Genomic DNA, 11,147 nt, shown 5'->3' with positions numbered 1-11,147 from the left:
ACCCCCTTTTGTAACGAGCACCCCTTAAAGATTTGAGATCATAATCCTACCCCAGACTAGTAAGCCATATCTCAAAGAGTACTGCACGATGTAATTCTTCAGTGCAGCTAATTTTTGCCATTATGTTTACTGCATAAATCAAATCAAATCAAAAATTCTTTATTAACATATAGTTTGAGTTTTGTAAGAGACAGTTTTGGCGTCAAAAAAATCATACATTATACAATCAAAAGGTTACAAAAAGATACAGAGTCAATGAGATAAAGTAGTTAAGTTACATAGGATATTTGATGTAGTCAGAAAGGTCATGCATTGAAAAATTCCTCTAGAGTATAAAATGATTTCTGTAGCAGCCAGGTCTTGAGTGATCTCTTGAAGTTCTTTTCTTCTCTATTTCTCTTCAGTTCTTCCGGGAGTTGGTTGAAAACTTTGCTTCCCATGTAGGTAGGTTTCTTTTCAAACAGGGTAAGGTGATGTGTAGGTAGGGCATAGTCATAGGCGTTTCTAGTGTTATAGTTGTGATTGTTACCTAGGTGTTCAGGTTTCTGAGTTATTGTGTAGCAGATGGCCTCGCAGATGTATAGTGAGACCACTGTCAAGATTTTAAGTTCTCCAAAAGCTTGACGGCATGACTCGAGAGAAGTCAGTCCTGCTAGTATTCGGATAGCTTTTTTTTGTAGAACTAGAACACGGTCCCTGTTTCTTGCTGAGGAGTTGCCCCATGCTAGTAATCCATACCTCAGATGGGACTCAACTAGAGAGAAGTAAGCTGTTCTTGTAGTTTCATGGTTACAAGAACTTTTTACTCTTTTAAGAGCATAAATACTAGAGTTAAGCTTACTACAGAGATTGTCAATATGTGGATTCCAAGATAGCTTGTCATCTATTGTAATACCAAGATACTTTGCTTCATTATCTTGAGTTATTTCTGGTAGACCATAGTAGTCATTTGTTCTTCGGCCTTTCCATATAAGTTGCTGAGTTTTGCTCTCATTAAGGACAAGATTATTGTGTTGGCAATATTGTTTTGTCATATTTAGAGCTATAAAAGAGTCCAGTTCAAGGGATATTGAGTCTTTTTTTGCAATAAGAAGGGCTGTGTCATCTGCATAAAGCACTGCTTGGGCCCAGTCAAGAAGATAGCTTGGAAGATCATTTGTCATTAGAATAAAAAGCACTGGTCCCAATATCGATCCCTGAGGGACACCTCTAGTGATTGGGAGTAGGGTCGAATTTGCTTTATGGGATGTGTTATTATTGGTCGTATAAGTCACTTCAACTAGTTGTCGATCCTTCAGGTAGCTAGCAAGCCAGTTTTGTGATGCTGCCCTAATGCCCATGTTCTCTACTTTTTGGAGAAGTAGAGAGTGGTTTAGGCAATCAATCAAAGGCCTTACTGAAATACAACAGCATGGCAGTCACAGTCGCACCTTCTTCAAGTTGGTCAATGATGAATTCTGACAGTTGTACTATTGCCGTAGTTGTGGATTTACCACGGAGGAAGCCATGCTGCTGGGTCGTCAAGATGTTGTGAGTAGTCAGGTGTGTTATAAGTTGGCTTAGTACAATCTTTTCCACTACTTTGGATAATGTTGGGAGAATTGATATTGGTCTATAGTTTTCCACTGATGTTACACTACCTTTTTTGTGTTTAGGAAAAACTTTTGCAAGTTTGAGTTTCGTTGGAAAAATGCCTTGTGAAAACGAGAGGTTGATTATGTGACATAAAGGACTCGCTATTTCATCCTTGCAGTGTTTCAGTAGTGTGGAGTTGAGTTCATCGACTCCTGCTGACGGTTTTGATTTCAAAGATGTGAGTGTGTGGGATACTTCTTCTGGTGTGGTTGGATGAAGGATGAAGTCAGGTATTTCGCCATAGTCTTTGTATGATGGTAAGTGATTGTTTATGGCTTGGCCAGCATTGTAGAGAGTTATGTCAGCTATTTTTGTAAAATAATGGTTGAAATGCTCTGCTATTTTGTTGGGATTGTCAGTTTGTTTTCCATTAATTTCAAGTTTTAGTGATTCGTCCTTTCTAATATCTTTGCATCTTTCATAGTTAATGACCTGCCAAATAGCCCTTTGTTTGTTGTTTGAGTTGTCAATGAAATCTGAAGTTGACTGTTTTCTTAATTTTTTCAGATAGAAGTCATAGTCCCTCTTTCTGGCAGCAGTTTCTATTTTATGTTCTTCAAAACCAGTTGTCCTTTCCATTTCCAGAGCTCTGAGGAAGCATTTTCTTAATCTCTCAGATTCTTCATTGGTTGCCTTAAATCTTGAGTTTCTTTTTAGACGGAATTTTTTATGAGGGCATGTTAGATTGAGGATTTGTAAAAGGATTTCATGAAAATGGTCATACGATTTTTCTGCGGAAGGGGTATCGTAGACATTTTCCCATGTCTCTAAATTAATTAGGTATTTAAAATAATCCATGTTTTCCCTTGAGAAGTGTCTATTAGATAAAATGAGCAGAGGTAATTTTTTATTTGTAGTAATTACAGTACAGAGCTGAGCTATGTGGTCTGATAGGCCAGTGACAATTAAGTCAGTGTCAATTTTACGCTCGTCAAGGTTCAAACAAACAAAGTCAATTGATGATTTGGTGTGTGGAGTGACTCTAGTTGGTGGAAGATCTATCCTGTTGATGTTATGACTGGCCAACATGTCTTTTAGCTTTCTGTTTTTGTAGTCATGATTTAGCCCATCAACGTTGATATCACCCATGATAATTGTGGGGCACTTCCAGATAGGGATGAGGTCTAATGTGCTAGACAGGATTTCAAGGGCATTGTCAAGATTTCCCCCAAGGGCAGGTCTGTAGACACCAATTATGTAGATTGTCGTTTTGCCAATCTTCATGTTTACTACGTGAGTTTCACACGTAAGTTCACTCGCAAGGTCAGTTGTAAAATTTTATATTTCGTTTCTCAGCCCTTCACTAGCAAAAATTACTACTCCTCCTTTTCTGCAATTTTGACGACAGAAATCTCCTATTAAGTTGAAGCCTGGAAGTCTAGTACTTGATAGCTGTGACTCTTTCAGCCCATGCTCAGTTAAGATAACCAAGTCAGGTAAATGGAGCTCTAGAACGTGTTAGTCTGTTTATTTTCTGCATAAAGGGTCCTGTTGAGTTGAAAACATTAACTGCTTATAATAGGCGCTAAAGGCAGAATAAGTGTGGAAGCCACACTCAACTTGACCAGCGAGTGGAGGGAGGGTCACGTGACTGTCTATACCATATTCAGTCTTGTTCCACTCCTTGTGTGGCTACAACAATACTAATCCGGTATCCTAACCTCGTATCCTTCTTCCAGATAGTCAATGATGGATTCAATTAGTTGGACTATTTAAGTTGTCGTCGATCTTTCTTTTATAAAACCATGTTGTCTTGGAGTCAGAAGATGGTAACTGTTTGAGGTGGTCCAGCAATCTGGTTAATCCTACTTGCTCTAGAATTTTGGAACATGTAGAAATGAAAGAGATAGACCAATAACTGGACACTTCATCAGGTGCTTCATTTTTATATTTATTGTAAATTTTTGAAAGTTTCAGCCAGATGGGAAAAGTTTCTTGTATTAGCAATTTGCTTACAATACTTTTTAGTGGAGTGATGATTTCATGTTTGCACTGATCAATTTAGAATTGACTTCATCCATACCTGTTGATATTTTCTGTTTTAATGCGTCCATTTTTTAAATTTTTTGTTAATTTATTTTGTAGAAAATTAGTTTTGATATTTTGGGTATGTGGTTTGGTTCTAATGTATCTGATAGTGTTGTAGACTTTATGTTTTATTTTCAAGCATTCCAGCTGAGTTTATCCCTTCTTTCATTATTAATCATTTTCCACATGACTTTTCATTTGTTTTAGATCTTTCAATATAAGATGATTTATACTGTTTTCTTAGTGTTTTGAGTTTTAAATAAGGCTAGGCCTACATGAAAATTTAAAAACTGAATGCTTTCTCAAAAAAGGTGATAAAGATTTTCAAAAACTTTTTGACAGTAAAATTAAATAGTATCATCAAGCTGTGCTTGTCACTCACTCGCAGGACCAGCTATTACTAAAAGCACAGAGACAATTTTGTGGTAATCGAACGAGCTCTCATAAATTAGTGGAGAGATTAGATAGCAAACTCATAAAAAAACTGCAAAAAACCTTTTATATAACTTTTTTACAACATCTACAACATAAATAACACATTATAAGAGTTCTTATGGATCCTTTCAGCATGGCTACACTGTAACCCTTCAAATGGAAAACTTTTTTCAATCAACTCCACTTGAATAATGACAAAAGTGCAAGAGCAATAATATCAGATATAACTTAGATAATGAACCCAGTAAACCTACATACAACAAGGTGAGCATTTTGTTATAATCTTGATGGCAAAATTAATCAAGGAAAATGGGATCAATGTTGGCACATAACACAATGCTACATTAAGTCTCAGTATTACTATTTAAAGGTTAACAAGAGAGATTTTGTCAGCTAAATAAGATTTTTGCTTATTAGTCGTACAAGACTGGAACTGTTATTGATTCTTTTTCAGACCTTCAACAATCTATTTACATCTAATATTCATTTACAATTTTATGAATTTCTCAGCCGATAAGTATTCCTACAATACTAGTTATTTAGTACCAATACAATTAGTATAAAAATAAGATTTGATTCAATGAATTTAAGCATCATTACCTCAAAGTAAGCTTTATCAGCTTCAGCTTTGAATTTTGCAGCATACTCTGAACCTTTCCCCACAGACGGTTTGTACTTTTCAACAATGATATTTTCCTTGGACTTCTCTACATGGCCCTGAGTCATACCTCCTTTCACATACACTCTGCCAGCAGCTGGTATATCCCTGGCTAAAGCTGCAAAACTCATCTTTGCTGAAAAATTTAATCAAAAAAATGACACATTAGTCAGATGATTTTAAATAGACTTTTATTAAAGAACACAGTCGTACTTATTAATCGTAATCCCACTACTAAAACTGTAATAAGGTAAATTTTAAAACAACAAATATTTATAAAAACAAAAAATGGGGCTAAAAGTTGATGATTAATTATTCATGTAGGCTATGCATTACTTTCTTTCTTACATCCCAAGTATTTTAATATTAATAACATTTATGTTTACACATTTTTAGTACATAATGTTTAAGTAAGATTATGAATCGGAATAAATGTAAGAGAAATCAATTTATTTTTTCTCAATTAAAAGAGTAGTTTATATTTTTATTAACCTGTTGGGGAGTACTGACGGCTATAACCGTCATCCTACCTAGTGTATACTAGAGTGAGCAAAATTATCCTTAATGAACTCCAGGGAGTAAAGAAAATTTTTTTTTGTTTTCATTCAAAATATATTGAAACCTTACAAAATATCATAATAATGCATTTTTTGGATCTACAACTTGATAAATTCATACATTTTGTTTTTTTTTTAAGAATTTTACAAATGTATGATAGTGTTCAAAACACGGGTACATACAAAGTGCTACTTCACATTTTGTGCACTCATAAGCAGTTTCTTTCCTTTTACGCTCACCTCGTGTTGTATTTGAACACACAATGCAGCGTTTTAGCTTCCTTCGGCCATTTTCCCTTACTGGTAATGGGCGGGGGAAATGGCGACCTGATAAGCGTAGCGGCTGCTGGGCTCCGCCCAATGGACGCGTCACAGCTGCGGCCTCTTCTCTTGGTGCAATATGTGCTTCCAGTATCTGTGTCTGATAACGTTAATTCGGAAGTCCATGATGTGGACCTTAGCATTTGGGTTTTTTGATTCCATGTATAGCCTATAAATGGACGTGGCGCGAGAAAATGACAGAATATTTGGCGGCAAATCTGTGATTATATATTCCGTCACTAGGAGCCAGCACCGTACAGCAATAATTACTTTAAACATTTCAGTCGAAATAGTATGTAAGAACGCCACTAGAGTGCATAAACAGTTGCAATATTGATTGTTTTAGCAACCCCGTCATGGACGGTCACAAACCGTCAATCCTCTTTGGGGATCAAACGGCTATAACCGTCTGTACTCTTTTGGAACAACTTTCAGCTACTCCTCAACAGGTTAACACATTCGCTGACAATTGTTATTATGAAATACTGGCGCGCCATGCGGATGACAACAATAGCAGACATCTACTCTTTTGGTCGCCATTGCTTCAGTGTGAGCCTAGCAGTTGCCGTGGAACATTGTGCCTGTTTCATACATTGTTATTCGCAATCTGTTCGTGATTCGCAATTTTCTTTCACTGGATGTGCTGCATTGTTTATTGTGTGTAGCGTATGGTGTAAGGTGAATGTACATGTGTGTTTATTATTGTATTTAGGCAATATGGAGGACGACAATGAACTAGTGGAAGACTTTATGAGTAAACAGGACGATTCCGATTTAAAAACACATATCAGCAATTGGTAATTTGTGTACTGCCAATCAGCTGTGTCTATGACTGGAATATTCTGACACATCACTAAGTCGTAAATATTATGAAATCATTTCTTTCCTAGAATATTTAAAGCTTATTTTGGCATCAAAATCAAGTGAAAAGAGACGTTTTATCGAGTATCTGACTAAAAAAATCCCTAGTATTATTCAAAAGTAAATTATAACAATTTATCATAATTCACACACTTTTCCCAAAGCCAGAAATTCAGTAATAAATCTTATATTTTTGTGTGTTTATTGTCAGTTGAAGCCCTGGTTACACCGGCGAAAGTATCGTGGCTCCGAACATATTGCACTTCCGACCGATATGTAAAGAATGTATCAGAAAGTTATCTGGTACGAAAATTACAGTACACCACCGAACCTTCCTTAGTTGCTCACAGAATATGAGCATAAACTACACAATCAATTAGTGGTTCTTAAATATTTTGTTTGCCTCAAGATAATATAAGAATAGAATCACGACTACACAATTACAAAGTAAATCAATACACGAAAGGCTGTGATTCAAGTCTGATCGTGTTAGTTAGATCGGAGACATGAAATATAAAACAACACAACCTAAGGTTCATCATACACGTAATGATAGTTTAAACTATTTGGTCTGATCACGGTTTTAATTGTTCAAACAATTGCCACATGTATTGACAACTAGACAAATAGTTGATCAGAGAACTGATCGGATTTCCACCAGGTGTTGCAGCCATTCAACCACTGAACCTATAACAACAAAGACTGACGTGTGCAGTGAATTTGACGGACCGGACATTTGCAGTCTGGTGACAACATTAGTTCAATCGAGGTTTGGGTGTGACTATGAAATCAAAACATAAGCTCATTTTCTTTGTTTTTAAACTTCACTACACTAATGGAGGTAATCTTGGCTTAAACAGCATCAGGTGGAGCTCGTGAACACATCATCAATCAAACATATTGTAGTAACCTATAGTAACCACTGCCTACAGACTTGCACGTCATTGATTTCATTTCATAGTGTCACGAATAATGTTGTTTATATTATATCTTGTTTTTGTAATTTCTTAGAGGTGGAAAAATTGTTTTAAAGATTTTCCCCATTACAAGGACATTCCCGGTTTATTCCCAGTGTCTTTAATTATCGGCTTATTCCCGGTCAAGTGATCATTATGAGTCACTGGTAACTCAAGACACATGAGAAATAACTATAGGCCTATAGGCTTAGTAAAATGAGTCAAGTGCGACATGAACCACCCGTGAATCATATGAAATACATTCTATTGTAATAAATAGAAAGTAGGCTGTATACTTCTCGCCACTCCAAAAAATAGAGTAGGTTTGATGAAATCCGTTAGGGATCTCAACTGAAAGTAAACTATGACTCACTGGTTAATCTTGTTACAGTGAATATTATAGCTTAACCTGTCATAAAAGGTTATATTTACACCATATAACACCACTACTGGTTTATACTGAGTAAATTGTTTAAACCTAAGAGGCTTTAATCATGATCAGGGCACTAGACATGGAGTCCTTATTGCCTTAAACTAAGCTAACTAAAACTTAGCATACATACTCAATGGTATAAACCGTTTAACAAAATGCCTGCAAATTTTTAACATGCTAACTATAAAAATCAAGAATATTATGATGACATGGCTAAAACAAAAGCCTTTTTTTGGAGGAAATGCTACAGTCTAGTATAACAATTTTACTTTAAAGATATATTTCAATGTTAATTAATTTTGTAATTTGTACTTCTCACCATAGCTGACAAGCATGTATTGTTTTAATAAGTCATTTTAGATTGTGTATACGTATAACAAAACCCTTTTGACCTTAGAACTTCGTAATTTTTGGACGACAATAAAGATTCTTGATAAGCATTTTCGAAACACAGCAATGCACTCGTGTGTTTGTCTCCTGTCACACTCGACATGTTAAAGGACTGTACAATAAGAATCTAATAATAGAACTAGTTAATACCAAGTGGGTAGACTTCAATAAGCGGCCTACACTCATTATTCGGTTGTTTTTATCGAATGGTTCGATGTTTTTATCCAAGGAAATAATTCTATATTAGTATACAAGGTAGTTTGGGATTATACCGACCACATCCAGACATGAATCGTTATTTGACATTTTGCTTCTACTGATTACTATATTAGCGTAGAACAATATTTCGTCAATATAAAACAGGAATTGTCTTATCGCAAACCCCTCCCCGTCCTAAGACAGAGGTCAAAGTCGAGCGGTCTAGTAGATAACGTGATTGCAGTCTCACCGCCCGTTCAGCTGGTACGTCGCTTTGTACTTCCGTGTTTTACCCGTACATTTCTCCAAATACAAAAATTCAACAAAAACAAACATTCCAAACAAAAACTAAACTCTTTATTGAAAAAACACTCAAAACTTGTTTTTTTCTTGATTACACTCCGCCACCCAAAATGCGAGTGACTCTGGCCATCAGCGCGGGCTTCGGCAGCACCTATGGTGCTGTCCCGCGCCCCGCGCTGATGTCAACGAAAGAAAAACATCCCTCGAGATAGTACCTATCAGTAAAATATCAAATTCTAGAGGGGCTGATCAGAAATATAAATTAAATTGTAATGAAAAGGCAATTATGTACCGTGCAAAAAACTTAAATAATCATGTGATGCCGTGAGGCCTGCCGTAATCGGGATTCTCGAGAAAGATAAGATAACAGCGACAACAATAACAATCACAATACCTGGAAATGCTTGTAAGTTTGTAATTAAAGAGTTGTTTTTTCGTTGTATCATGTTTGTTTCTATAAATTTATATTTTTGTGTTCGGGTAGGGTCCAATAAGCGGACCCGGTTTTTTATATCGAAGAATATAATCATCGATACCTAATATTCGCATATCGAATCATAGACTATCAATCGATATAAAAGTAATAACAATCATGTGTTTAAATTAAAATGTGAATTTAATGATAACAAATAATAAATGAACATAACCAAAATCAGGGAAACTCATAACTTTAACTAAATGAAACAGAACGAAAACGTTTTTACTAAAGTTGTGTCCACCATTACCTTCTTTTTTTGCATCTGAAGACGACCATGTTAGCTCCTCTGACAGTTACATTTGTTACCTTTCCACAAATATCACATAATGGATTCTTAGGTACTAACCCAACATCCTGAAGCCATAAAAAACATATTTTATCGTCTTTTAAAGCAATTTCGTGAAGCTTCCTAAGATTGACGGCCATTTCAATACACAATGTTACGTGAAATTTAAAATATTACCTTGTATTATTTGAAAGTGTTTACAGCTGTTCATATAGATTATTTAAGTTGTTAAAAATAATTCATCAGTATCGATTGATTATATCGATGGTTATGATTAAGTAATATCGTTTGCCAATTTCGATATAAAAAACCGGGTCCGCTTATTGGACCGTACCCTTGTGTTCTTCATGTGGGTGTGGTCGGTATAATCCCAAAGTACCAATTTATTTAACTTAGCATATGGTGTCAACTTATTAGTTATATTAATTTTAATGTAAACAATAAACAGCAATAAGTAACTAATATTTTGAGACTATGGAAATGGCAATGAATTAGAAAAATGTGTGAGATATTTGTCACAAGTGACGAGATTAGTTCAACATGTGGGTTTGGCTCCTGGTAACCCAAGAGGAGAATTCTTCCTCCATTTCACAAAAGTGGCCATTACTATGACCTAGACTGGTTTTGTAAGTTAGTGTTAAATTTTATGTTTTAAAAATTGTTATGTACGAGGTTCTTCTTGTTCCTGTATTTTATTAAAACTTATTGTGTAAGTTTTGTACATATCGAATTGTCCAATAAAAACAACCCAATAAGGAGTGTAGGCCTCTTATTAAAGTGGACCCAATACCTTTATTGCTGGTCATTACAGACTACTTCTCACCATAGCTGACAAGCATGTATTGTTTTAATAAGTAATTTTAAACTGTGTATACATATAACATAACCTTAAAACTTCGTAATTTTGGACGACAATAAAGATTCTTAATAAGCATTTTCGAAACACAGCAATGCACTCGGATGTCCGTCTCCTGTCACACTCGACGTGTTAAACAACTGTACAATAACTATCTAGTAATACATCTAGTTAATACCTTTATTGCTGGTCTGTACAGAGTGACAAGTATTTTCACAATACAGCAAGCACTAGGGATTATGTCCTAGTCAACTGCTAACATGACTGATGATTATACTAAGCTGGTCCACCAGATTCCACGTATGCCAGGTTAAAATTCTAGCCCTAGTCTACAATAATGTTTATTGCTTCTTATTATCTGTCAACGTCATGCTAAATTAAAGCTTCTTGAGAATTTCATTACTTTCAAATCTTTTACCTAAATGCAGAAGACAACGTCAAGAAAGTCCTCTCACTTATCTTATCACACTTAATCTACTATTTCTTTTTTCTTGCCGGCCAGAATAGCCAACAGTAAACCGTCGTTCAACGCAACTTAAATTACCCCTAACTTATTTTTCTGAACTCTCCCAACATTATATATATATATATATATATATATATATATATATATATATATATATATATATATATATACTCTACAAGCTCCAAAGACACTCCATAACGTATAAGATGTAAACACCATACTTTCATTGTAAATGTAAGTAAAATAGACCATTCTTCAGATATATCCTCCAATAGGTCTAGCATTT

General features: G+C 35.3%; 1 protein-coding gene across 2 annotated transcripts in view; it reads right to left on the bottom strand.

Annotated features, from left to right (window-relative positions):
* LOC124372256 (probable ATP-dependent RNA helicase spindle-E) overlaps window positions 1-10,900 on the bottom strand; it is a 116,419-nt gene extending 105,519 nt beyond the window's left edge. Inside the window, exons 1-2 of one of the 2 annotated variants that reach the window (XM_046830640.1) lie at window positions 10,814-10,900; window positions 4,699-4,892 (exon numbers count right to left, since the gene is read on the bottom strand). In XM_046830640.1, the coding sequence (XP_046686596.1) occupies window positions 4,699-4,887 (189 nt within the window). In that variant the 5' untranslated portion in view covers window positions 4,888-4,892; window positions 10,814-10,900. Of the gene's footprint in view, window positions 1-4,698; window positions 4,893-10,573 lie in introns of both variants that reach the window. The other variant, XM_046830633.1, reaches the window with a different exon arrangement.
* Between the last annotated feature and the right edge of the window lie 247 nt (window positions 10,901-11,147).

This window comes from Homalodisca vitripennis, chromosome 1 (assembly GCF_021130785.1).
Source record: "Homalodisca vitripennis isolate AUS2020 chromosome 1, UT_GWSS_2.1, whole genome shotgun sequence".
Taxonomy (NCBI): Eukaryota; Metazoa; Arthropoda; class Insecta; order Hemiptera; family Cicadellidae; genus Homalodisca; species Homalodisca vitripennis.
The sequence above is the reverse complement of the archived record's forward strand: the minus strand, read 5'-3'. Positions and strand labels throughout refer to the sequence as shown.